The sequence below is a fragment of the Hyperoodon ampullatus genome (genome assembly GCF_949752795.1).
Source record: "Hyperoodon ampullatus genome assembly, chromosome: 14".
Classification (NCBI taxonomy): domain Eukaryota; kingdom Metazoa; phylum Chordata; class Mammalia; order Artiodactyla; family Ziphiidae; genus Hyperoodon; species Hyperoodon ampullatus.
The window spans coordinates 53,331,913-53,359,594 of NC_136927.1; the positions used below are offsets into that span (position 1 = coordinate 53,331,913).

Genomic DNA, 27,682 nt, shown 5'->3' on the forward strand with positions numbered 1-27,682 from the left:
GGAAAAATGTGGGTCCGTCAAAGTTCTTCCCTCTGGTTTATAAGGTGGAATCAGGCCTTTTATTCTAAACATCACCTTGGTGCTCTGTGAGGCAAAATGCTGCCAGAGTCTGGGAGTCCACGGGCATGACCCCTTTAAGCAAAAACAACACAAAAAGGCTAGTTTGAGGTCGGCAATAGTTTGGGGCAAGTATGGAAGCTTTTCGGGAGTTAGATAGCAAGGGTCTGAACCAGGATCAGGGTCCTAAAGAAAGAGTCTGTTCTGGTGATAAGTGCCCGTATCTCTGTGCTTCCTTGCACTCTCTGAGCCGAGAAGCTTTAATCACCGTTAATTTATTTATAAGATTGTGTAAAAGGTTTAGTTTAGGTACTTAGGACAGTAAATGTCTTGTTAGGTAGTCTGCTATGGGCAGTAAGCGTAGCGGGGATCATTTTTTCCTTCTGTCTTGTTAAACGTTTTAAATCGTGCTTGCTGAGTGCACATGAGAGAAAGAAGGAAGAAAGAAAGAGACAGGAAGGAAAGAAGAGAGAAAGAGAAAAAAACCTCTTACGGCGGAATGATAATGAGCAGGGATCTACATACCGTTGGACATTAAGACAAAAAGAAATCAAACTCCAGCTTAAAGGATATTTAAAATATAGTCTTTATTTATTTAAGAGGTTTTTTTTTTTTTTTTTTTTTTTTGTGGTACGTGGGCCTCTCACTGTTGTGGTCTCTCCCATTGCAGAGCACAGGCTCCGGACGCGCAGGCTCAGTGGCCATGGCTCACGGGCCCAGCTGCTCCGCGGCATGTGGGATCTTCCCGGACCGGGGCACGAACCCGTATCCCCTGCATTGGCAGGCGGACTCTCAACCACTGCGCCACCAGGGAAGCCCAAGAGTTATGTTTTATCTGGTGGCCATACTGAGGACTTCAAGCCTGGGAGGCAGCATCTCAAGTAACCCTGAGAAAACTGCTCCCAAAATACAGTCTTTATTTATTTATTTTACAATATATATTTACTTATTTTTGTTTGTGTCTAACTACTCCCACTAGAATGTCAGCTCAGTGAGAACAGAAACTCGATCTTTCTTGTTCTCTGCTCAAAATATAGTCTTTTTTTTTTTTCAAAATATAGTCTTTAAATACAGTTTTTTGAGGCTCAGGGAGTCTGTGTGTTAGAGGACAATTCTAAAGGGTTTCTTTTGTTCTTTTAGACCAAGGATTCCAGGGACAATATAAAGAGGGAATAATTGGATACTTAAGAGGGGAGAAATTTGTGAACATATTCTCAATGGGGGGAAGGGGGAGGAGGATTAATGCTTTTTGAAAAATATTGACAAGACTGAATTTATTTAGCTAGATCAATTCTCAAACATTTTGGTCTCAGAATCCTTTTATACTCTTAAAAATTATGAAGGATTCCAAAGATTGGTTTATATCTATTTATGGATCTATTGATACTAGTATATTAGAAATTAAACTGAGAAAAAAATTAAACATTTATTTATTAATTTTAAAATAACGATAATGAACCCATTACATAATGTTAACGTAGATAATATTTTAATGAAAAATATATTTTCCTAAATGAGAGAAAATTTAGTATGAAGAATGGTGTTTTACATTTCTGCAAATCTCTTTCATGTCTGGCTTAATAGAAAACAGCTGGATTTTCATCTGTTTCTGAATTCAATCTGTTATGATATCTTGTTTTGGTTGAAGAGTATGAGAAAACCCAGCCTAACACAGATAAGTAGTTGAAAAAGGGAGGGGGCCCTCAGGGGTCTTTGGATCACACTTTGAGATCCGCTGAGCTAGGTGATTTCATTCTATAATCAGTGTCATGATTTTTAGTGTTCTAAATGAAAGAAAACTATTTTTTGGAACAGCTCATTCACCTTCCCTTGGTTCCCTTTATTATTTCTAAGTTACTTCCCCCTTCTTATTCACCCTTCTTTCTTATGTCAGTTCAGTAGTTAGGATCTGGTATGGAACTTTCTGTTACTTTCACACTTAAAGCTTTATTGGATTTTTTTGTCTCTCTTTTTTCATCTAAGGTCAGAAAAAAGAAATTAAAACCTCAAATGTTATTCCTGGGTCTAGAGCCCCAGTTCCTGGGTCTAGAGCTCCCAGTCATTTCATAGCTGGCCAGGTGAAAGTTGGTGGTATTTTGTATATTTATTAACTTCCTTAAAATTGTTTTTCTCTCTCTGAAGTAGATTTCAACATTCATTATTGTGGAAGAAAATACTTCGCCTGAAACAGAGGAGCAGAGACTTGACTTGTCAGACGGTGACTACAGATTTTCCCTTCTCTATTGATCAGGTTAGAGATTTTATTTAAAGGTAATGTTCTTCATCACACCCTCACTGTAGATTAAGGAAAACCAGTATTCATTGCTGCTTGTATATTTACTACATCTTATTAACTCAACAATGATCCACAATTGTATCTAGTTGGTTGGGGCTCCAGTAACACACTTTTGCCTAGAGAGGTCAGTATAGGTTTAGATAATGATTTGAACCTAAATATTGGAAAAATTTTGCCTTTTTAAGTTGATTAAAATACTCTTTTTATTTTAAAAATAGAGTTTAAAAAATCACTTTGAAATGGTGGTATATGTATAAAATGCTAGGGTTACACAAGAGGGTACAGTAGAGAGCTCATTTCCACCCCCAGCCACCCGTTTCCACTCTGCTGAGACACTTTTGTCAGTTTCTTGTGTATTCTTCCAGAGATAGTTTACGGATACACAAGCATCTTATATAGATGAACATTTAAAAAAATCAAATTTTGTCATCTCAGGTACACTAATTTTCATTTTGTTTTTCTCATTTAGTATAGTTTTATAATTCTGATTGTCTTCATAGGGACTTCTCAGGATCATTTTTGGAATTCTAGAGTCTGGGAGAAGATATGTTTGTTATTTATTATTATTATTCCTTTTGCAGCCTAATTTTATCCAGTTTCCAGCTTCTATTTAGGATTGTCGTAAAGAAGGGACCAATTTGCTGCAGTGATTCTCCCCCAGTGTCCCACTTGCTTTTTTTCCAGTGTCAAATAAGTTTGGGAGTTGGTGGTGAAAAGTTAAGATGGAAACAATGATAAAATGTGCTCCTTAATATATAAGAAAAGTGGTTACTGCAGAATAGCGCATATCAATTATTTGCATTTATGGAATGAAGAAAAGGAACAGAAAAATACCAAAAAGAAAAAATTAAAAATACTTTATATTCAGCCATGCTGTGGCCACACTAAGTCAAGTCGCCAGTACCTTTTGAATTCATCTTGGGACCTGGAGGGAGGAATTCTACACCCTGAACAACTGAGTGTTTAGCTTGGCCATTTGAGGGTCGTAAAATATTCAGCCCCTTTAGAGGGAAGACTGTATGAACCCAAAGATCCATTTTATGCTGCTTTTGGATCTCTTTATAGTGGGAGATGGCAGAGTTGGAAGATTGAGTTTCAGGTCCAGGGCCTTCAAAGCACTCAAAACCAACAGCCAGAAATAAGATCACCGAGAAGAACAGACATGTTATTAGAATTTAGAAGCCAAAACTTGGGTTCATCTTGACTCTACCATGTATTAACACTGAGGTTTTGGGCAAACCACAGCTGGGTAGAAATAATATTAATGGTGGAAAGTGAAAACTGGAAAAATGTACAAGTTCTTGGAACATCACAAGATGAATCTTGGCCCTGTGCTGGGTCACAGATGACTTATAGCTGTGTAGAGATGTTAACGTCTTCAGCCTGTAGTGTGGCTGGAGGCCCCCCACTCCCATCCCTCAGTTGTATATGGATGTGGGCAGCCTGGTCCTTTTACCCTAGAGTACCTAGAAATATTTTCTGTGTTTCAATGTGTACTTTTAATGTATGCTTTACATGTGTGCTGTGATATTAAAATTATTGTGAAGCACTGAACTACTGAACTAGACGATTGGGATGCAGTGTAGCACAATTCATAACACAAACTTATAAATCAGACAGATTCTAATCCTGATTTTTACCACTTTATCGATTACTTAATGTCTCTAAATCCCTCTAAGCCTCAATTTCCCCAAATGTAAAATGGTATCGATTTCATAGATTTATTGGGAGAATTAAATGAGATGACATATTCAAAGATTATAGTGAGTGCTCAGTAAGTGTTATTCATTATTATTAGTCACAACTTTGGTAGAAATAATGAAGCATGCTGATATTGTGTAGAACATCTGTGAGTAGATAGCTACAGATAAACTATGGATATAGAGTGAATATGCTAGATTCTTATTACTAGCTTCTCTGGGGACCTCTGCTGATTACTAATTATTTCTGAGCCATGAATAGAAATTGCGAGAATCCAGCACATTCGGAAATTTATTAGACTAGAAGATCTAGGTAAAGGGAAGATACATTATAGTGATGTTAATAAAGGGGGTTCTCTATGCATAGGGATGTCTGAATTTGGTAGGAGAATTTATAGGTTATTTGTGTTTTAAGTATTTAGGAGAACCTTGTGAAATGAGGTTATCCCTCTGAAGAAAACTCTCACTGTTTAACTCCCAGGACTGTCCACACCCTACTACCACTACTCTGCTACTATTTATACTTCTGGCTGTTAAAAACGTGTCTTGCTTTAATAAGAGGCACCAAATGGGGTTGCTTATGCTAAGCCCCAAGTCACTAAACCAAGACAACTTAATTACAATGTTAGGTCTCCCAGAAATGGAATCTTAAACCAGTCAGTCAGGAATTGCCTGATCAACACTAGTTGGGTAATCTGCCTGATAGACTCCAGTAGTCCCTTAAAGGAAAGTAACCTTGTATGACCAACCTGCTTTTTTTTTTTTTTTTTCCCCCTAGTATTACTTCCTTGTTCCTGCTCCCTTCTGCCTGTAAAAGTCTTTAATTTTGTATAGCTCCTTGGAACTCCTGTCTATCTGGTAGATTAGATGCTGCCCAATTCATGAATTGTTGAATAAAGCCAATAAGATCCTCAAAATTTACTCAGTTGAATTTTTTTTTAATTTATTTATTTTTGGTTGCATTGGGTCTTTGTCGCTGCACGCGGGCTTTCTCTAGTTGCGATGAGCGGGGGCTACTCTTTGTTGCATTGTGTGGGCTCCTCACTGCGGTGGCTTCTCTTGTTGCCGAGCACGGGCTGTAGGTGCGCGGGCTCAGTAGTTGTGGCACGCAGGCTCTAGAGCACAGGCTCAGTAGTTGTGGTGCACGGGCTTAGTTGCTCCGCGGCATGTGGGATCTTCCCTCACCAGGGCTCGAACCCGTGTCCCCTGCATTAGCAGGCGGGTTCTTAACCACTGTGCCACCAGGGAAGCCCCTGAATTTTGTTTTTTAACAAATCACTACCACTATCATTTCTACCTACTTACAAGTGCCTACCTCATGTTGCACATGGTTCTAGGCACTTAAAACACTAAGGATTGTTGCTGATCTTTAAAACAGCAACTTTTATTATCCTCCAGCATGCTGAGGAGTAGAATTGTAGTCAAGAAGGCAGAAAATGTGGTTCAAGTGTCCCAGGCAAAGAGACCCTGAACCCAAGAAGACAGGGAGGGGAGAAAGTTTAAAATCATGTTCGATCAGCACTGTATAGCACAGGGAACTATATTCAGTATCCTGTGATAAACCATAATGGTGAAGAGTATGAAAAAGAATATATATAAGTTTAACTGAATCACTTTGCTGTGCAGCAGAAATTAACAGAACATTGTAAATCAACTAGGCTTCAATAAAATTTGAAAAATCATGTTCAGAGTAATAGCAGTTCATTTCTTTTTTCTAACAGGCATAAAGAAAAGTGTAGCTTCTGAGCTGAATGATGACAACCTTGCAGAGTAAAGAAGGTGAGTCAAGAGTCACTTTCCTCTTCTTTCTCAGCCCTTGGTCATTTGGACACCTTTCCCCCCAAAGGGAAACTCAATTCACATGTATTTCATGTCCACTTTGTTAAAGTTACTACTTTTCTAGACACTTTGAGTGAAATATATTTGACTTACAAACAGTCTTATTCAAGAAATGTATGAACTTGTAGGGAGAGAAGAGACATTTAGATATTTAAAACATAAATTTGAATGTGGTAAATGCCACAGGACAGGTACAAAGTATTATGGAAGCTCAGAAGAAAGATACATTACTTATACCTGGGAGGATCAGTACAATTTTCATTGCATCGTTTGTAGATTTTGACTAGGTTTTTAAAAATTTCTCTAATTTCCCCTAAAATTTTGTGCAAAGTTAAAACAAGCAAATTAAAAAAAATTTCACATTTGAATAATTCAGTTTCCTGCATACTTATATTTATCACCTTTGACTTACTCAGTGGTTCTTAAACCTGGTAGTGCATCAGAATCATCTAGATAGCCTCGTAAAATTACAGATTCTTGGGCTTCACTTCAAACTACTTCATCAGAATCTTAGGGCAGGGATGAGAGGGTGGGGGACTGGGAGGGTTGGGGAAGGAAGGCCTAGGAATCTGAATTTGTTGAATAATAATTTATTATTTTTTCATATTATAATATTTCATATTATAATATTGTTATTAATATTTCATATCCAGATAATTCTGATATGGTCAATCAATGGCAGTGTTTGGCAATTTCTGTGTTAGATTCTATATTTCATAAATTCCATTTGATGATCAAATTTCTTTCAGTATGTGGGAAGGGACCAAAGAAAACCTTTGCCCCACCTGCACAAAAACTGCATAGCCTGATGCCCTATAACCTTAACTCATCGAAGGAGGAGATCCCGGGAATCAGTTCCCCAGAGGCAGAGACAAGGCCAAGCCTGCTAAAGGCCAGGTTAGAGAAGAAGAAGGAGAAAACAACCAAAGAGAATGGTACAGGCAGTGGCCAGGAGATAAAAGGAAAGGCTCAAGACAACAAGAAAGCAGAGAAGAAAGAAAAGGTAAAAATCACAATGATGGGCTCTAGTGGGACAGTTTCTCCTAGTCACCCAGCCTGGGCAGACAGGATCTTTTCATTTCAGAAGACATTTAAATATTTATAACATAAATTTGAATGTGGTAAATCCCACAGGGAAAATTCATCCTGTAGTTTCAGTTTTTGATTTCTTTTTGGGGCTTCTGTTTTCTTCTCTAAGAGGTAAAAAGTGTTTTGATGAAAGCATTTAGCAGGGCGTACTGGGCAGGGAGGGGCTGAGGTGGGATGGAAGTGAGAGTAGAGGTAGACAGAAATTTTATAAACTTTTTCCTTTTCTTTGACTCCTTTACTCCCAGGAGATCTGGGATAGAATTTATGGAATCCTTAGGTTGAATTTATGCTCTCAGTCTTGTGAACTTACTGCCTCATCTAAAGGAGGCTTCCTTGACTAGTCACAGAGGAGGACTGGGGAAAGATGAGCAGTTTTTCTCCCCTACCCTTCTCTCTGCAGGGAAAATCAACTCTTACCAATACAGAATTTGAGGAGATTGTCCAGATTGTGCTACAGAAGTCCCTCCAGGAGTGCTTGGGTATGGCTTATAGTGGGAGAAAAAGAGTTTCAGTTTGGCAAAGAAACTGTTATCTGAGGGGTAGAGTAAGTCGATAGCTTCTCTCCTTCCCTCCATCTTTCTAAGTAAGGAAATATTAGATGAGACTTTGAAATATTTTTAAATACTTCATCTTCTATCAACAGGACTATAGCTAAACCACCTTAGACAGAGGGTACAGACTTTTAGAAAAGTAGATTACATTGACTTCAGAATATAAAAATAGTCTTATCTAGATTTTTAAAATGTAATTTAAATTTATTTCTATATGTTTACAATCTTCATAGAAAAGATAAATTATTTTCCCAGATTTGAAGAACTTAGTCTCCATCTACCCTTGTATATTTCTGTTTCTAATACTGCTCTAACATATGCTCAGGAATTTGATTTTAGAATAAGGAACTCTATAGCATAGGTCATGAGGCCTTCTCCATAAGGTCATGAGGCTAAGGACAGTGGTTTGACATTTTCAGCTATTCCTAGGTATACTTCCATTCCTAGAGAAAGTTTGAGGAACAAATGATATAAAACATGGTACATAAAATTTCTGTTATGTACACAAAATAAAATTAACATTACCTGGCTATCCTAGAATAGGCAAATCAATCTGGAAAGGCTTGCAGAAGGATACAGATTTGTAGTTTTTCCTGAGAATTAGAAAACTTGAAAGTTGGAACTTCCCTGGTAGCACAGTGGTTGAGACTCCACGCTCCCAATGCAGGGGGCCCGGGTTTGATCCCTGGTTGGGGAACTAGATCCCACATGCATGCCGCAACTAAGAGTTCGCATGCCACAACTAAGGAGCCGGTGAGCTGCAACTAAGTAAACTGTGAGCCACAGCTGAGGACCCCGCCTGCCGTAACTGAGACCTAGTACAACCAAATAAATAAATAAATAAATATTTAAAACAAACAAACAAACTTGAAAGTTCTGTGGTGTGGCAAAAGTCCAAAGGTAAGCTCTTCCAGGCAACTGATGGGAGATATTTTAATGAAAGTTTACAGTTTGGAAATAATGGAGTAGTTGTTTTCTTTAATTGCTTCTCTGCTTATAGTATTTTGTTTTGGGAGGGATGGAATCTAGCCTTGATTTTGCAGAGACTTCCTGTGCCCAGCCTACAAGATGTACCCAGTTAGACAAGGAGCCAGGAATTGCTTCTTCTACTACTACTACTAATAATGCTGATGGGTAAGTTTATCCCAGTGAGGCGAGTTGATCACAGGGTAGGCTTAATATTGATAAATGGTTATCCATCTATCTATCTATCTAGTCATTTTTCATACCTCTATAGCTTTCTCTTATCTCAGGAAAGATACTTGAGTTGAGTTGGGAAAAATAGGCCAGTAGATGGATCAAATGACCTCAGGAGGCCATAGAGAGCTTACAATTCTTCTGTCCTCCTAACTTTTATCCTTGGGTTTTTTCAAAAGAGGGGTACTACAAATTGCCCCTTTATACCTTTTAATTAAAAATCTTATTTGCAGAGAGAGGGTGGTGGTACCGCATATTCTAGAGATTTCAGCCTCTCAGGAAGGTGGAGTAATCCCTGAGATAAAGACATCTAAGCCAGGCCAGCCAGATCCTGCACCTTCTGAGAAGAAATTCAATAAACCCTCCTTAAGCAAAAGAAAGAAGGCCGCTCGTAAGTATAGTCAGATACACTTTGACACCTGGCTCAAGCACTTACTCCATGAAATTAGGGAATTGGACAGTGGGCATACTGAGAATTTTCAGCCCAAGACTTGAAACTATTGAGCTATGATTCTTCTTCCTTCTTTAACTGGCCTTTACTATCTACAAAGATTCTCTTCTTCATTTCCCTACCCTACAATGTTTTCTTTTATCTTCCCAGAAGGTGAGAAAATGGAGAAAGCCCAAAGTGGACATGAGCACAGGCAGAAAGACCAACTGAAGAAAACAGTTCAGGATCATTCTCAGATCAGGGACCGAAAAAAGGGAGAGGGAAGTGGTTTTGGTGAGTTCAGCCATGGTTTGAAAAACCTACCTTGGGCTTGAAAATTGGAGGTGGAGGAGAGAGGTAAGGGTTAGGATGTTAGAGGAAATTCTGCAAAGACTATAATTTATCCCTCACAGCTGCTTGTTAGAGGATATGGTGCTGAGGAAGAGAGAGAACTATTTCATTCATTCAGTTATTAACTCATATAATCCACAGGTGTTTGGTGCTTGCTAAATTCTAGGCATTTTAGGAGGTACTGAGTAAATGCAGAGGAAACAAATATAAGCCTGTCGTGCGAGAGAGAAGCTTGTGAGGAAGGCCAACAAGAAAACTACAAATTGGGAGTAGTCCTGGAAAAGTTTCCAAGAAAAAGATATCACTTGAACCAGATCTTTAAGTATAATTTAGTCAGACGAACTAAGGTGGGAGTGGAGGTCAGAGTGATAATTATTGGCAGAGTAACGGAGGAGGGCTAATGTTTGTAGCTTTTGGGTACTTTGGGGGGTAGGAGGTTGTAGGGATGGGGGAGATAAGGCTAGAGGCAAGTAAGAGCCAGATCTTAAAGGACCTTACAAGTCAGGCTAAGGAAGTTGGATTTTATTTTAAAAGTAAAGAGGAACGATTGACATTAAGTAGGCAAAACTTGATAAGATTTGCATTTTAGAAAGCTTGCTCTGGCACTAGCATGGAAGATAGATTGGCAGGAGAAAGACTAGACCCATAGAAATAATTATCCAGGCAAGGAAGACAGACAATAGCAGTGAAGAGGAAGAGACAAAATTGAGATCTTTAGGACGCAAGATCAATATGATATGATTGCTCCTGGATATGAGAGCTGAGGAAGAGTGAGGCCTCTAGGATGGTCCTGTTTTCCAGCATGAGTGACTGAGTGGATGAAGAATCATGATCTGAAGTGGAAAATATAGAAGAAAGAGCAAGTTGAAGATGATGGATTGAGCTTTGCCTGAGTTAGGGGGTCTGTGATGAGATTTAGAGCTCAAGAAAGGGGTCTGGGCTTTCGGAGATACAGATTCGGGAGTCATCTGCATCAATAGGAATAGATGAAATTTTCCAAGAAGAGGGTGTAGAGTGAAAAGGGAACATTGGATAAAAACCCTGGGGGAGCATAATGTTTAGGGTTGAGCAGAGGAAGAGCTACCCAGGGAGGAAGCTAAGAAGAACTAAGAGAAAGCTCAGAAAGGTAGGAGGAAAACTAGGAGAGTGTGGTATCACAGATTCCAGGGGAGGAGAGAATGTCAAGAAAGAGGGAGTGTTTCGCCGTGTTAAATGCTGCTACAGAGATGATAAAAAGAATAAAGATTTGAAAATCAACAGATACCACAATTAGGAAATCATTAGTGTTGATTAGAGCAACCATAGGGGTTGGTGAGGGTGAATGGCAGGTTATTGTTGGTTGAAGAATAGATACTTTTTTCAATTAGTTTAGATGTGAAAACAAGGAGGGAAAAAATAGTAAATAAAGGGGAGTGGGTATAAAGTAGATGGAAGATTTTTCTTTCTTTTTTTTTTAGCTTTCTTTTATTTATTTATTTATTTTTTTTTTTTGCGTTATGTGGGCCTCTCACTGTTGTGGCCTCTCCCGTTGCGGAGCACAGGCTCCGGACGCACAGGCCCAGCGGCCATGGCTCACGGGCCCAGCCGCTCCGCGGCATGTGGGATCTTCCCAGACCGGGGCACGAACCCGTGTCCCCTGCATCGGCAGGCGGACTCTCAACCACTGCGCCACCAGGGAAGCCCTAGCTTTCTTTTAAAAGAAAGATACTTGACCTCTTTATTGTCAGCATATTTATATGCTGAGGGAAAATTGTTTATGGAGAGGGAGAGATTAAAGAAGAGAACCAGAGGGTTTATTTTGAGTCAGAAAGGACCCAGCCTTTCAGATTGGATGGAGGGAAATAAGGATGCATATAGATTTATTTATTCTTTTAACAATAGCTTTTAATGCCTTATATGCCAGGCATTGTGCTGGGTACTAGAAATATATTAGTGAACAAAATAGATAACCCTTGCTGTCATAGCATTTACAGTTTTAGTGTGCTAGATAGATAACAAACAAATACATTGTGTGAAATAACCTTGGTAATATTGGGAAATTTTAGTATGATAAATAAAATAGATCATACAATATATTAGTATGTTTAAAATTTTGAAAATAAGTAGTCTTAATCAGGGGGAAAACAGGCTTGCACCAAAAAAGAAAAAAACCCAAAAACCAAAAACCAGAACCCGAAGATTAAGGAACAGTGGACTAAACAGTCAGCTGGTGTCTAATAGGCAAGTGTATATATATATATATATATATATATATATATATATAATTTGGATTATAGAAGAATAATATGGTTTGTACATACTGGAAAGAAAACTCTAGGAAGACTATGCAGGTACGAAACAAGGTAGTCTAGGGCAATAAACCACTCCTCATGTTGTAATGACATGGCAGTCAGTATAAAGAGCTGGAGGTATAAGTCTAATTTGGGCAGTCGGGTGGTCTGGGTAGTAGTGTTCCGTCTCCTGTAACTCTCAGTATTAAGGCGAGGGATAGATTTTAGACTGGGAGACAGAAGTTCACTCCTTTGGCAGTGCTTGTGAGTTGAATTGTGGTTGTAGTGACTGTGTAAACCTCTTCCTATTAATGAACCACTCTTCCTGTTTTTCACAGTTGCCAAGGAGAGGTGGGTGCTCCTGGAGCAGGAAGTAGAAAGGGAGTATCCAGTAAATAAATTTGCATTAAGTTCTGTGAAGGGAAGGAAAAGAATGTCATGAGAGGAAATGGTGGAGACCTAATTAAGATTGGGTCAGCTAGGGAAAGCATTTGTAAGGAAATAACATTTAAGCTGAAACCTGGAGCAAGACTAGAAGTTAGCCAAGTGAAGCGTAGGAGAAAGTTTTAGGTAAGGTGAAGATTGTCTTACTCCAGGTACTAAAAGAAAGCTGGTATAATTGGAATTCAGAGAGCAAGGGAAGCAAGGCTGGAAAGTGGCTCTGGATAAATGTAAGGAGGTAGGCAGTGGCTAGATCAAAGACCATGTTACGAAGTGAGAATTTTAAGTGTAGTGGGAAGCCCCTGGTGGGTTTTAACCAGGGAAGTGACACCATCAAATTGATGTTTTAAAAGGATCCCTTTGGTGATTAATTGGAGAATGGAGTATGGGGAGACAAGAGTAGACCAGCTAGGAAGTTAGTGCTAGGATTAGATATTTTGGTGGCTTGGATTAGGATGGTGAAGGAGACAAGAAGTAAATGGTTTTAAGATATGTTTTAGAGGTAAAATTATCAGAACTTGGTAATGAGCTGGATATTGGGAGGTGAGAGAGAGGAGAGGGTTTGTCAAAGATGATTGGCTTCTGGCTTGAGCAGTTATGTGAAAGGAGGTGGGAAAAAATAGTTCTGTAGGATAAGATCAAGCATTTGGGTTTGGGCCCATTAGGTCTGAGATCGTTGTGAGACATCCAGATAGAGAGATCAAAGAGCAAGATGGCTATAGGAAGCGGGAGCTCAGAACAGAGGCTGTTAGCGTACTTCTGTGTGTTGTCAGGTGTGAAAGTGGATTTCAAAGCTGAGGGAGTGGATGAGCCGGCCTCAGGAGAAAGTGCAGCATGGGGAGTGAAGACCCATGATTAGGCTTTGGAACTCCAGCTCAGAGATTTAGAGATTGGACAGAGAGCGAGGAGAATTCAGTAAAGGAGACTGAGGAGGGAGTTACCAGAAAGATGGGATGGGGAAGCGGGAGAATGAGGGATCACAGAACCCAAGGAAGCTAGTGTTTCAAGAATGAGCAGTCATCTCACACCGGTCAGAATGGCCATCATCAAAAAATCTAGAAACAATAAATGCTGGAGAGGGTGTGGAGAAAAGGGAACACTCTTGCACTGCTAGTGGGAATGTGAATTGGTACAGCCACTATGGAGAACAGTATGGAGGTTCCTTAAAAAACTACAAATAGAACTACCGTATGACCCAGCAATCCCACTGCTGGGCATATACCCTGAGAAAACCATAATTCAAAAAGAGTCATGTACCAAAATGTTCATTGCAGCTCTATTTACAATAGCCCGGAGATGGAAACAACCTAAGTGTCCATCATCGGATGAATGGATAAAGATGTGGCACATATATACAATGGAATATTACTCAGCCATAAAAAGAAACGAAATTGAGCTATTTGTAATGAGGTGGATAGACCTAGAGTCTGCCATACAGAGTGAAGTAAGTCAGAAAGAGAAAGACAAATACTGTATGCTAACACATATATGGAATTTAAGAAAAAAAAATGTCATGAAGAACCTAGGGGTAAAACAGGAATAAAGGCACAGACCTACTTGAGAATGGACTTGAGGATATGGGGAGGGGGAAGGGTAAGCTGTGACAAAGCGAGAGAGAGGCATGGATATATATACACTACCAAACGTAAGGTGGATAGCTAGTGGGAAGCAGCCGCATAGCACAGGAAGATCAGCTCAGTGCTTTGTGACCGCCTGGAGGGGTGGGATATGGAGGGTGGGAGGGAGGGAGACGCAAGAGGGAAGGGATATGGGAACAGATGTATATGTATAACTGATTCACTTTGTTATAAAGCAGAAACTAATACACCATTGTGAAGCAATTATACTCCAATAAAGTTGTAAAAAAAAAAAAAAAAAGAATGAGCAGTCAACCGAAATGCTCTTGACCTGTGTCTATGACATCAGCCTTCATTATCACAGAGCCACATCGTGAGCCTCAAACACTGTTTTCAAACACCTCTTCTCTTCTTTCTAAGTTGCTTGAAAGGAAACTTTAAGGAACTGTATGTCTTTAAAAACTGTCATTGGAAAGTTCATCCTAAACCATAAATATCTAGTTTTATAGCATTAGGATGATTTTCCCCCACTCATTTCCTCATTAATATTCATTATTTTTACAACCACCATTTATTTGATTCATCTCTGTTCACTTTTATGGTCCCTGGCCCTTTCCCCCACTCTTTTTTTCTAGTCTTGCCAGGTCACCTCTGTAAACATCCAAAACTATCATTGGAAACTGTCTTTTCAGACTAATATATCATTCTCAACCAGTACTTTATTCTTCAAAATAAAGTAATTGAGAAGGTGATCCATAATATGGGATATTGTGAAGGGACCCAAATGTAAGCCAACTGCTTTTCTGAGGGATGATTTTGGTGGGATGGAGGGCATCCCTTATTCAAGGTAAAATTTGACAGTGGGAGAGTGAACTTACTAGAGAAACATATTGGTTGATATTGTTAGCTGTGAATATATATAGTATACCTAGGTGGCTGGTCAGTGATTTTTCTCTAGCAATGCTCAGTCAAATGAGTATAGGCACAGAAAAAGGAGAGTGGGTTCATTCAGAATTGTGTTTGCTAGCTGGGTGGGAGGAAGGACAGAGGGAAAGGGAGTTGTTGATGTCTGCAGGAGAATCTAAGGAAATCAAACCTGCGTAAGTACAGAGTGAAGAAAAACAACCTTAATTGCTACTAGATTGAGAGAAAGGTAGGGGCCAGTGGATTGGAGATCTAGATAAACTAAAAGTTGCCACAGGGGTCTTGGAGCAAGTAAGGTGGAAGAATGGGGCATTTTTATCAGAGAGGGGTTTAGATAAGTGGTTCAGGGGAGTGCATGGTCCCTGCAGATGACTGGGTGTGGCATGCAGGGTGGGAGTGGGTTCCTGAGGTGAGGGGGTGACCGAGGTGGCATGGAGGAGAACATACGGGGTGCCTTGTGAGTTACCCCTGTGGCTGTAGCCGTCATCTACGAGGGCAGGAGGTGGAGAGGAGAAGTCTGAACCAGATGACAGCATCGTGACAAGGGTGATGAGAGGGCAGTGTAGTCCCATGGCATAGACCTTGAGGGAGGAAGGGTTTTATAGGAGGGAGGATAGTAATGGTCTGCAAGTGTCAATGGGGAGTAAGGATGATGCTGACCCCACTTTCTGGCGTGGGGTATGTGAGAAGGACAGGCTCTTCTTAGAGGGCTTCAGCAGTGGGGTGGGGTTGGGTTGGGGCAGTGTCATTAGCGCATCACCAGATTTCAGAAAGGAGGCAGAATTTCAGAGAAGAGATTGAAGACGTGGACTTTTGTTGCTGTTGTTTGGAATCCCAAAGACTATAGTGGAAGAGTCTGGGAGGGAAAGAGGAGAGGCTGTGTGGGACGTTGGGTCAACTTAGAAGATGTGGGGGTAGAGAAAGGTGGGGATGAGAGTTTGGAAGGTAGTGGATAAAAGGAGTGTTTGGCCATTGAGCGCAGCCTGAAGTAAATAGTTTGAGAAACAATAGGCTTAAACCTGTCTTTTGGAGAGGGGTGAACTCAGGGCTGTGGGTCCCAAAGGCTGCAACTTGGTGATTTGGTGTCAGGTTAATTTGTTGAGGTTGAAACAGGAACTCTGGATGCTGTGCACAAAAGAGGTGCTGGTTAGCCCTTCAGAAGAACTTTTTAGTGACATGCCCTCAGAGAAATGAGGCACTAGCCAGAAATATGCCAGACAACCTTTTTAAGAACTGTCAATACAGGAAACACTCCTTTCTGCCTTAGGGGAGGAGAGATGATAGCGTGGTATAGGAGAAAGATTGAGATGTGAGACCTGGGCTCTAAGTTCAGCTTTGCCACCAATTTAGACTGATCTTTAGCAGTCAGTTATCTCCTCTGAGCTTTTGGTTTTACCATTTATAAGTTAGGGATTGGATGAGTTGATCTCTAAGGCTTTGTGATTCTGGCAGAGGTGGTGGTGGCAGGGAGTATATTGATTTTAATTAAATTGAAGAAGGAAGAACATATTTTTGAGTCTCATATCAGTTTTTTTCCTGTGACAGGTCAATGTCTAGTCTGGGTCCAGTGTTCCTTCCCAAACTGTGAGAAATGGAGGCGGCTACGTGGGAACATTGACCCCTCAGTCCTCCCAGATAATTGGTCCTGTGACCAGAACACAGGTAGAATGGAGTGGAAAATTTTTTTTTTCAGTTTTTATTGTTCGTCCCTTTCTTTGCCTGCTTTCATCCTTTAGATTAAATATGACAAAAGTACAGTTAGGATTCCAGGGGTCCTTGTAGTTAGTGTTTGGGGAGAGGGGGGGATCTTGCTGTCATGTCAAGATGAATCTGGCATAAAGGGCTAGAGGAAGACACCCTGAAGAGCTATGTTGTGAGGAGAGTCCTGGGATCTAAATGTATGTTCTGAGTGAATTCCATCTTCTTCAGCATTGGTTTGAGCCTGTCAATCTGATTAGATTGTTGGTATTGGGTTGGCAGATAGGAAGGGATATGGGATGTATGGGGAAGAGCCAGTGAGAGAGATTCAGTGTCTTAGAATTCTAGAATGTTTGAAGCTACTTGAAAGAGATTATGAAGCTCTAGTCTAGCCCAACTATTTTACAGATGAGAAAACAGAATATCAGAGAAATTACCTTCATGATGTTACACTGATGGAAGCAGGGTCAGACGCGTGGGATGTAGGTAGAAGTTTGGAGTCTCTTTCTATAGAGCGTAACGAGGCAACTCTCCTACTTCTCCAGGCTCTGGCTGCATTTCCTTCATGGGTCTCCCAGGTGTCCTTTAGGTCCTACCTGCTGCATATACCAATTTCTTCTTGTCCTCTCCTCTTCCCTCATCCAGATTTTCACCTTATGAGGCTCTTTCCGTCCCTTCATTCCTCCTCTCTTTTGGCAGATTTGGAGTATAATCACTGTGATATCCCTGAGGAGACCTGGACAGGGCATGAGAGTGAAGTGGCCTATGCCTCCTACATCCCAGGATCCATCATCTGGGCCAAGCAATACGGTTACCCCTGGTAGGGCGCTATGGCAGAGTCAGAGCATCCTTCATGAACTTGGGAGTGGTAGATTCAAGCAGGGAGGGAAGGAAATGGAAGGGATTTATAATGGAAATGGTACCTGCCTTAGAAAGAGCATGGGTGAGGGAGAATATAAAGTGCTCAGCTTGGAGGCTTTGAAAGAACCTGTTTTCTAGAGGTTTCACGATGGATGTGGTATCTCCCCGGAAAAAAAGGTGGGACAGTCCTACCCTGGATGGGTAGAAAGAGAAGAGTGGCTCTAAGATATTTTTTTAGACATTGGGAAATGAGAGATATACAAAGTAAAGAGAACAAGGAAGGGTGGAATAGCTTCTTTTTTGGAGATGTCCCTAGTCAAAAGCTTTTGTTCTCAGGGTTTCCAGAAGGCCTAGAAGGATAAGGTATTTTTACTAGTAAGATTTTGAGCTTCTTTGTACATTGATGGAAGTCACTTCAATCATTTGGTAGCGACCACTGTGGAGGGTTGACAGAGGGGTCTATTTTGGGGGTCCTTTATTTGTGAAACATATTGCCCTTTTATGTACATGTATATTGATGAGTTTGTGTTCTGTTCACCTAACCCCTTCTCTTCCATTCCCTACACCCATCTGTCTTCTCCAGGTGGCCAGGCATGGTAGAATCTGATCCTGACCTGGGGGAATATTTTCTTTTTGCATCTCATCTTGATTCCCTGCCAGTGAGTTCTCCTGATTCAGGGTGGGTAGGTGCTCAGGCCAAAGTAATGAACAAATCCATCCTAACAGATGTACAGAGTTAGAAATACAGACACAGCCAGCAGACACAAGCAGAAACAGATTCTTAGCTAGAGTGACAAAAAGATATAGAAACAAATTTGTATCATTACTAGGGCATTTATGTTTTGATAAGTATGCTTTGGTTAGGACTCCTGAGGTCAAGATTGAAGGACAGTGGAATAAGGTGGGATATGTGGGTCAGTTTAAAGGAACAGAGAAGGCCCAGCCCCTCCTTCCTTGTGAATCCTCAGTTCTTCTCCTGCCTTTTCTGGCTAGAGGGCCAAAGCAAGAAGAAGGACAAGAGGCTATAACAGAACCATCTTTTATTACAGTCCAAGTACCATGTGACATTTTTTGGAGAAACAGTCTCTCGTGCTTGGATCCCAGTCAACATGCTAAAGAACTTCCAGGAGCTATCTCCGGAGTTAGCTGGAGTGGTGAGCAACCCTCAGGGGTCAGTTGTGATATAGGGAACTTGCAAAACAAAATCCTCTCTTTATTAAACCTGATTTCTCCCAGGGGAAGCTGTGTGAGGAGAAAGTACATATCTGACCAAGTATGCAAGGGTGAGGTCATTTATGAGGTACACTTCTTTCTACCAGGATTGCAGCAGGATAATGATTTTTCTTAGTCTCTTTCCCTGTCTGCAGATAGAGGGCCTTCCTAAAGACCATGGTTTTCTACAGTTTAGCCAAAGCAGGTGTGATAGAAATGAAGGCACAGATTAACTTAGGGTTTCTCAGTCTCGACACTTGATATTTTGGGCCACTTGACATAATTTTTTGTTGTGAGGGGATTCCTAGGCATTGTAGGAGGTTTAGCAGCACCCTTGGCATCCTACTGGCATCTAGCCAGTAGGACCCCTAACCCTAGCTATGACAGCCAAAAAATTGTCTCTAGACATTGCCGAATATATTCTGGGGGGGGGGGGTGGACATCTCCCCTGGTTGAGAACCACTGAATTAACTAAATAATATTTTTTCCCTATAATCAGTTTGTCTTGATGAGCCTTGCAAATGAGCAGAGGTTTAGGAGCTCAGGGACCTTAGAAAATCAGGCAGTGAGTACTAAATCAAGCAGCTGGATCTAAAGAAACTTGTGACGAGCTTAGAAGTACAGTCATCTGAACTCCTTTAATTTTGCTTTTACAAATTTCCATGGGCTTTACTTTGGAGAGGACACCAAAATGTTGGTTGAAAATTTTGCTAGAAATTGATGAAAGGTTTGTTTGGGTATAAGACGGGATTGTGTCTCTGAGCTCAAAAGATTAAGAATAGGAGTATCATATCAATACCAGAAACTGGAAATAAGTGTAAAGCTAATGTCTGGTGAGTAGCAGTTTGTTGGAGTCACTTTTCTGAAATCTTCTTTCATTTCAGAAAAATTGCAGGAATAAGGACTGCAGTCAGAAACTGGGGGCAGCCCTGATGATGGCTCAAGAGGCAGAGCAGATCAGTATTCAGGTGGGAAAGTTTGGATCATATACCTGCTTCTCTTTGGGACTTGGGACACAAAGCAAGTTATGCATTTCCTACTGTAGAAAACCTGCTGTCCTTCCCCATTACACAGTCTTAGTCCTAGAACTAGTCTTTTCTTCCCAGGCCAGCTTCCCTTGATGCCTTAAATCATCCATTCTTTTCCCTACCCTTGGACAAATGGGATCTTTTCTCAGTCCAAACAGGGACTGTTGGTAGGGGGAATCCCACCAACCTATTTAACTTCGAGTCTCAGGTGTATGTACCTTATCTTCTCTCTTATGTGGAGTCAGTTTTTACCCTCAAATTCTGCTTTTGGGTGGGGTAGAGAATGACAGTGAATTTCCCCTTCCCAGTTATTAACTGAATTAAACAAACTGGAAAAAGAAGTTATAATAATATTGTATATTATAATATTATAACATATTATAATAGTTAAGCTCTACAAAATCTAGATAGAAAGTACGAAATTTCAAGTGAAAATGGTATGAAATATGAATACAAATTCTGTAACTAAAAACCTTGAAGACAGAGGACAAAAATAGGCCCTGGGAGAGTAGTAGATGATGCTTTTGTTTCTTGGTTCCCTCAGGAGCGGGTTAACCTGTTTGGTTTCTGGAGCCGATACAGTGGATCTGACAACAGTGGGGAAGAAAAAGGTAGGATAAGTAGGAGGTTAAAGACTAGAGAGAGAGGGAAGGGATTCCTTCATGAGGGCAGCAACTGAAGCTTTTATTTTATATCCAATATCATCAACCTAGTTCTGGATTCTATAATAGGATGCTCTCCACGAATGCCATTGACCAAGTGTCCAGGATGGATGGATACACAGATGGGTAGAGAGAGGAATGGAGAAAAAAAGGGAGTAGGGAGGGAGGGTGCATGTTGAATAGTGACGGGACTTTGAAAAGGGTGGAACCATGATAATCTAGGATCAGATTTTGTGGAGAAAATGTGACTTGGACCTGAAAGGCAGAATTAGAAGACTGATTCTCTGGGATCAGCTCCACTAACTCATCACCTATTTTATCAGATAAATTATTTAGCCTTCCCTTCCTATTCCTGTTCTAGCCGTAATGCTCTCTGGGGCTAACAGCTTAGATTCCTGCTTGGAGGGAGAAGAGGAGGAGTTAGAGTTGGAGGAAGAGGAGGAAGAACAACAGAAAAAAGTAAGATTGATCTTGGGGATTCCTTTTAGGAGATTGCTGTAGGGCATCTGGTTAGCATGGATTTATATTTTCTAAGGAACCGTCCTGTTCCTGCATCAGAGTAGCCCTGGCTGGCTGGCTGGTTTTATCTCTTAGCAGGTCTTCAGGGAAGGAGAGTCTCCTCTTTCCTCAGTTATTCTCTCTAATATCTCATATCTCTAGGAACTTATCTTTTGATTATAATCTCAGTTCCTACTGTAGTTCTTTGGTTCCTACTGGAGCAATTTCAGAGAATAGCAGGTTGCCTCTCTTCACTCTCCTTTCTTCCCTGTGTGAACACTTAGGATATTCATTATTTTATTTCCTTAGTCTGTTTTCAGGCATATGAAATACATATATTTTTCATATTTAAAGACTTTTTAAGAGCAATTTTATGTTCACAGGAAAACTGAGAAGAAGGTACAGAGAGTCCCTATGTACCTCCTGCCTCCACACATGTATAGCCTCCTCTGTTATCAACATCCCACCAGAGTGGTGCATTTGGTTACAGTTGATGAACCTACATTGACACATCATAATCACACAAAGTCCATAGTTTACATTAGGACTCACTCTTGGTGTTGTACATTCATTCTATGGGCCTGGACAAATGTATAATGACACATCATATCCATCATTATGGTATCATATAGAGTATTTTTACTGCCCTAAAAATTTTGTGTGTTCCATTTACTCATTCCTTTCCTCCCATACCCCTCAACCACTGACAACCATTGATTTTTTTTTTACTGTCTCCATAGTTTTGCCTTCTCTGAAATACCATATAGTGGGAATCATACAGTATGTGTAACCTTTTCAGACTAGCTTCTTTCGCTTACAACTATGCATTTACTATTCCTCCATGTATTTTCATGGCTTGATAGCTCATTTATTAATTTTTTTTGGCTGAATAATATTGTATTTTTCTGGATATACCACAGTTTATTTATACATTCACCTACAGAAGGACATCTTGGTTTCTTCCAAGTTTGAGCAATTATGGATAAAGCCACTATAACTATGGTTTTGTGAGAACATAAGTTTTTAACTCCTTTGGAGTAAATATCAGGGAGCTTAATCACTGGATTGTATGGTAAGAGTATGTTTTGTTTTGTAAGAAACCATCAAACTGTCTTCCAAAGTGGCTGTACCATTTTGCATTCTCACCAACAATAAATGAGAGTTCCTATTGCTGCACATCCTTGCTGGCATTTGGTATTGTCAGTTTTCTGGATTTTGGCCATTTTAATAGGTGTGTAGTGGTATCTTGTTGTTTTAATTTGCATTTTCCTGATGACATATGATGTGGAGCATCTTTTTATATTCTTATTGGCCATTTGTATATCTCCTTTGGTGAGATATCCATTAAGGTGTGTGGCCCATTTTTAAATTGAGTTGTTTATTTTCTTATTGTTGAGTTTTATGAGTTGTTTGTATGTTTTATTTTATTTTTTATTTTATTGAAGTATAGTTGATTTATAATATGTTAGTTTCATATGTATAGCACAGTGATTCAGTGCCATGTATATATATATATTCTTTTTCAGATTCTTTTCCCTTATAGGTTATTACAAAATATTGTGATATATAGTAGGTCCTTGTTGGTTATCTATTTTATATATAGTAATGTATATATGTTAATCTCAACCTCCTAATTTATTCCTCCCCCCTTCTCCTTTGGTAACCGTAAGTTTGTTTTCTATGTCTATGGGTCTATTTCTGTTTTGTAAATAAGTTCATTTGTCTTTGTTTATTTTAGATAATAGTCCTTTATCATGAGTCTTTTTTGTTGTTGTTGTTTTTTGCGGGCCTCTCACTGTTGTGGCCTCTCCCGTTGCGGAGCACAGGCTCCGGACGCTCAGGCTCAGCAGCCATGGGTCACAGGCCTAGCCGCTCCGCGGCGTGTGGGATCTTCCCGGACTGGGGCACGAACCCGTGTCCCCTGCATCGGCAGGCGGACTCTCAACCACTGCGCCACCAGGGAAACCCTGTAATGCCCTTTTTTATCCCTGGTAACTTTACTTGCTTTGAAGTCTGCTCTGTCTGAAATTAACATATAGCTATTCCTGCTTTCTTTTGATTAGTGTTAGCATGGTATATTTTTCTGCATGCATTTACTTTTACAATCTATATGTGTCTTTATATTTAAAGTGGGGTTCTTGTAGGGAATATATAGTTGGGTCTTGTTTTTTGATCCATTCAGGCAATCTGTGTCTTTTAATTGGTCATTTTAGACAGTCATTTAGACTGTTGATGTTCAAAGTAATTATAATACAGTTGGATTATTATCTACAATATTTGTTACTGTTTTCTATTTGTTGCCCTTGTTCTTTCTTCCTACTTTTGTCTTCCATTCTTTTTCTGCCTTTTGTGGTTTTGATTGAGCTTTTATATGATTCCATTTTCTCCCCTTCCTTAGCATATCAGGTAAGATTTTTTTTTTCCTTTGGCTTCTTTCAGGACTTTAATTTTCTGTAGTTTGAAAATAATATTCGTTGGTGTGGCTGTTTGGCATTTATCCTTCTTGGTGTTCTCTGAGCTTCCTGGATCTGTGGTTTGGTGTCTGACATTAATTTGGGAAATTCTCAGTCATTATTGTTTTCAATATTTCTCTTTTTCTTATCCTTCTGGTATTCCCATTACACATATCTATACATTCTGTAGTCATCCTACAATCTTTGGATATTGCATTCTTTTTTCCAGTCTTTGTTCTCTTTGATTTTCAGTTTTGAAGGTTTCTTTTGAGATATCCTCAAGTTCAGAGATTCTTTCCTCAGCTGTGACCAGTCTACCAATAAGCCCATCAAAGGCATTCTTCGTTTTAGTTACAGTGTTTTTGATCCCCAGCATTTCCTTTTGATTCTTTCTTAGGATTTCCATCTCTTTGCTGACATTGCTCATCTGTTCTTGAATGCTGTCTATTTTATCCTTTAGAGCCCTTTGCATACTAATCATATTTGCTTTAAATTTCCAATCTGATAATTCTCTAGCATGTTTGGTTTTGATACTTTAAAAAATTTTTATTTATTTATTTTTGGCTGCGTTGAGTCTTCATTGCTGCACACGGGCTTTCTCTAGTTGCAGGGAGTGGGGGCTACTCTGTTGCAGCGCGCAGGCTTCTCATTGCAGTGGCTTCTCTTGTTGCGGAGCATGGGCTCTAGGTGCACGGGCTTCAGTAGTTGTGGCACGCGGGCTCAGTAGTTGTGGCTTGTGGGCTCAGTAGTTGTGGCTCGTGGGCTCTAGAGCGCAGGCTCAGTAGTTGTGGCTCACGGGCTTAGTTGCTCCATAGCATGTGGGATCTTCCTGGACCAGGGCTCGAACCCGTGTCCCCTGCATTGGCAGGTGGATTCTTAACCACTGTGCCACCAAGGAAGTCCCTGGTTTTGATACTTGCTCTGTCTCTTCAGGTTGTGTTTTTGCCATTTGATAATGCCTTGTAGATTTTTTCTTGATTGCCAAACATGATGTACCAGGTAAAAAGTACTGCTGTAAATATACCTTTAGTAATGTGGTGGTAAGGTGTCAGGGGAGGGGAAGTGTTCTATATCCTGTGATTGGGTCTAAGTCTATTAATGAACTTATGCCTCTGGACTGTAAACTTCACAGTGTTCCTTAGTTTTTTCCCACCCCCTTAGGTGGGACAGGGTGATTAGAGTGAGCTGAAGTTGGATGTTTCCCTACCCCCAGGACAGTTAGGCTGTGTTAACACCCTAGTAGGTTAGGCTCTGGTTAACTGGTTTCTCCTGAGGGTAGGTTTTGTTAAAAAGAACAGAATGCTCTGGTATATTTCAAAATGTTTCTTTCCCCCTCTCCCTGCTGGAAGCATGAAGGAGTTTTTCTTTGATATTTTCTGTGAGAATCTGGTTGAGCTCCTGGAAGTAAAACTCACAAAAAGTCTGGAAGTCCCCCATGACTGGGTATCCCTGGAGTTTTTAACTCTCAGACTTGTCCACACTGAGCAATTCCTTTATTACTGTTGAGGTTTTCCTATCCTGACACTAGTTCTCTTGGTGGTTTCTGCTTGTGAGTGTATGTTCTGATAAGCATGACTCCCTGTATTTGCCTGTGTATCTTCAGTTTTGAGGGCAGAGGTTTTCCCTGTGTCCTTACCATCCTTATGGATCTAAGAAGAGTTATTGGTATTTCAGTCTGTTCAGCTTTTTAGTTGTTAGAACACAGTTACAGCTTCCAAGCTCCTTGTGTGTAGATCTGGAAACTAGAAGCTCTGAAATGTAGATTTTTCACTTTCTCTTTTAATTTTTAATTTACCAGTTTTTATCATGTTTGTGGCCTAACTTTATTTCCTTCTGTTGTGCATAAAGCCTTACATTGACTAATAACAAATAGAATGGGAAGGATGAACATTTTTATCTTTGTTGTCATTTATTTATATATTTTTAAACATTTAAAAAATTTTAATTTATTTTTGGCTGCGTTGGGTCTTTGTTGCTGCGTGGGGGCTTCTCTAGTTGCAGTGAGGGGGGCTACTCTTCATTGTGGTGCACGGGCTTCTCATTGAAGTGGCTTTCCTTGTTTCGGAGCACGGACTCTAGGCACGTGGGCTTCAGTAGTTGTGGCATGTGGGTTTTAGAGCACAGGCTCAGTAGTTGTGGCACACGGGCTTAGCTGCTCTGCATCATGTGGGATCTTCCTGGACCAGGGCTCGAACTCGTGTCCCCTGCATTGGCAGGTGGATTCTTAACCACTGCGCCACCAGGGAAGTGCTGTCATTGATTTAAATTGTATCAGACTCACAGAACCTAATTTGAACTCCCTTAAGTGCACTCATCATTTCTGTAGCATCCCACTCTATTAAATCACAATTATGTGACTTCATTTATATTTTCCTATTTTTCTCTCCTTATTTTTCTCAGGATCCAACTTTGCCTGGTCCCAAGCCAGCCAAAATTCAGACAAAAAAACCCAAGGCAAGAGGTAAGCAAGTCAGCTGGAAATGAGACATGTGCTACAGTTAAGGCAAGGCAGAAGCAGAGAGTGGGAGGGTCTGCATGTGGCTGGGCCTTACTGATGTCTCAGCTCCAGAACCTGAGAAAATGAGCAAGACTCATGCTAGGGGCTTCCCTGGTGGCGCAGTGGTTGAGAGTCCGCCTGCCGATGCAGGGGACATGGGTTCGTGCCCCAGTCCGGGAAGATCCCACAAGCTGCGGAGCGGCTGGGCCGTGAGCCATGGCTGCTGAGCCTGCGCGTCCGGAGCCTGTGCTCCGCAACGGGAAAGGCCACAACAGTGAGAGGCTCGTGTACCGGGAAAAAAAAAAAAAAAAAAGACTCATGCTAATGTCGTTAGGGAAGCTGTAGCCTTCTCACTTCTGTGAGTTGAATTATAAAATCTTAGGTTAGAGGTGGAATGAATGTTTTAAATTCTTAGCCAAGAAGGATGACTTCTTGGAGGAGGTGGGTTCTGAGGTGAACTATAAAGAGAAGAAGACCCGGGGTGGGGGGGAAAGGAAATATTTGGGGAAAAGAAAGGAACCAAGAGGACTCACTAGATTGAAAATGAGCATAAGATGCAAGGCGGAGAACAAATATGGGGAGTCTATGGACCCTAGCCATGCTGTCACTCAGTGAGAAATAAACCAATGTCCTTCACGGTTGGGGGTTGGGGGTGATGCAGGTGGAGCACATGGACGAGATGGGACCCCGCAAAGGAAGACAACGAAGAGATCTCTGGGAAATGAATCTGCAGCTCCATCTTTACCCATAATGGGAGGGGAAAAAGGGCATGGGAATTCAGAACCTGAGCAGCCAGGTAAGGCTCAAGACTTGGGGAAAACTGTGGGGAAATGAGGTTCATGTCTGCATTTTCCCTCCTTTGATCATTTTTTAACAATTTCACAGCTTTTCATTACTTAAAAAAAAAAGTTTGGCCAAAAGCGTGTCATCCAAATTGTAGAACACAGCACACACTGTAGAAACATTTGGTGGTTATTAATTGATTTGATTCAGGGACATTCAGGGATAGGAGAATGGTAAGGAGGTGGGAATTAACATTTATTGATATTTCCATGGGCCGGCTAGATAGATACTTCTATACTTGTTCCCTTTAATTCTTTCAGTATCTCTATGACTGGATATTTGCCATTTTACAGATAAAGAGACTGAGGTTTAAAGGGTTTAAAGTTTGCTCAAGACCCATGTCTAGCCTGTGGATCCAAGTCTTTCTGACTCCAAACCCCATTTTCTTTCTTTTAAGAAAGGTCATCTTTTCCAGAGATTGTTTTGGTAATAGAAATTTAGGAGTTTGACTTGTAAAAGGTGAGGACAGATGACCCAATAAGTCTCTCAGTTTTATCACTTTTTCATTTAGGCCCTAAGAAAAAATTTAAAGCTCCCCAAAGCAAGGCCCCAGTAAGCAGCTCATCTGAGGAAAAAGAAGCTAGAATACTGCCAGAGGTCCTGACCCCACCAGCTCCTCCCGGGGCCTGTCCCATGGTGGGGAAAGAAGGGCCTGCACCCCAGGAGCCATGGCCTCAGGAGGCTGGAAGTGTCCTCTCTGATGATGGAGCCTCCAGTGACCTGGACCTGGACCAGCTCATGGAGGATGTTGGAGAAGAGCTGGAGCAGAGGGAGGAGCCACAGCACAGAGAGGACGCAGGGGAGCTCGCCGTGTCCTGCTGTGAGGAATAGCTGTGGCCTCGCACCTCCTTCCTGCTCTCTCATCCCTTCTGTGGGAGCAGGAGGCAGAGCCTCTCAGAGGATCCCCGAGAAGCTGATAAATGTTGGGGTTGTTCATTGGCTCTGAGGTTGTTGGCTAAAGTCAGAGTTGTGCAGTTTATATTAATAAACCAGGTTACTGGTTTAGTTGGTTTGGTTCGTCTCAACCACTTGCTTTCTTTTGGCTTCTCTCCCTCCTCCTCCATGTCACTGTGGCACATCATGCTTTCTGGTGGGAGGCCTGTCAGTATAGGGATCTGGGAAGGCGATGACACCTGAGTCCTAGGAGAAGGACACTGAGAAGGGCAGGTCTGGGTTGAAATCCTGCCTCAGCCACTTACTAGCTACAT

The 27,682-nt window shown here is 40.9% G+C and overlaps 1 protein-coding gene across 1 annotated transcript; it reads left to right on the forward strand.

Annotated features, from left to right (window-relative positions):
* The first annotated feature begins 2,249 nt into the window (after positions 1 to 2,249).
* ZCWPW1 (zinc finger CW-type and PWWP domain containing 1) lies at positions 2,250 to 27,472 on the forward strand. The gene is made up of 17 exons (XM_079719719.1): positions 2,250 to 2,308; positions 5,775 to 5,832; positions 6,642 to 6,895; positions 7,382 to 7,460; positions 8,549 to 8,666; positions 8,963 to 9,120; positions 9,331 to 9,453; positions 16,268 to 16,384; positions 17,120 to 17,240; positions 17,865 to 17,940; positions 18,331 to 18,435; positions 19,378 to 19,461; positions 20,066 to 20,132; positions 20,545 to 20,642; positions 25,535 to 25,595; positions 26,293 to 26,427; positions 26,986 to 27,472. Exons 2-17 carry the CDS (start codon positions 5,805 to 5,807, stop codon positions 27,303 to 27,305), a joined length of 1,944 nt encoding a protein of 647 aa, XP_079575845.1. The 5' UTR covers positions 2,250 to 2,308; positions 5,775 to 5,804; the 3' UTR covers positions 27,306 to 27,472.
* Positions 27,473 to 27,682: the final 210 nt, after the last annotated feature.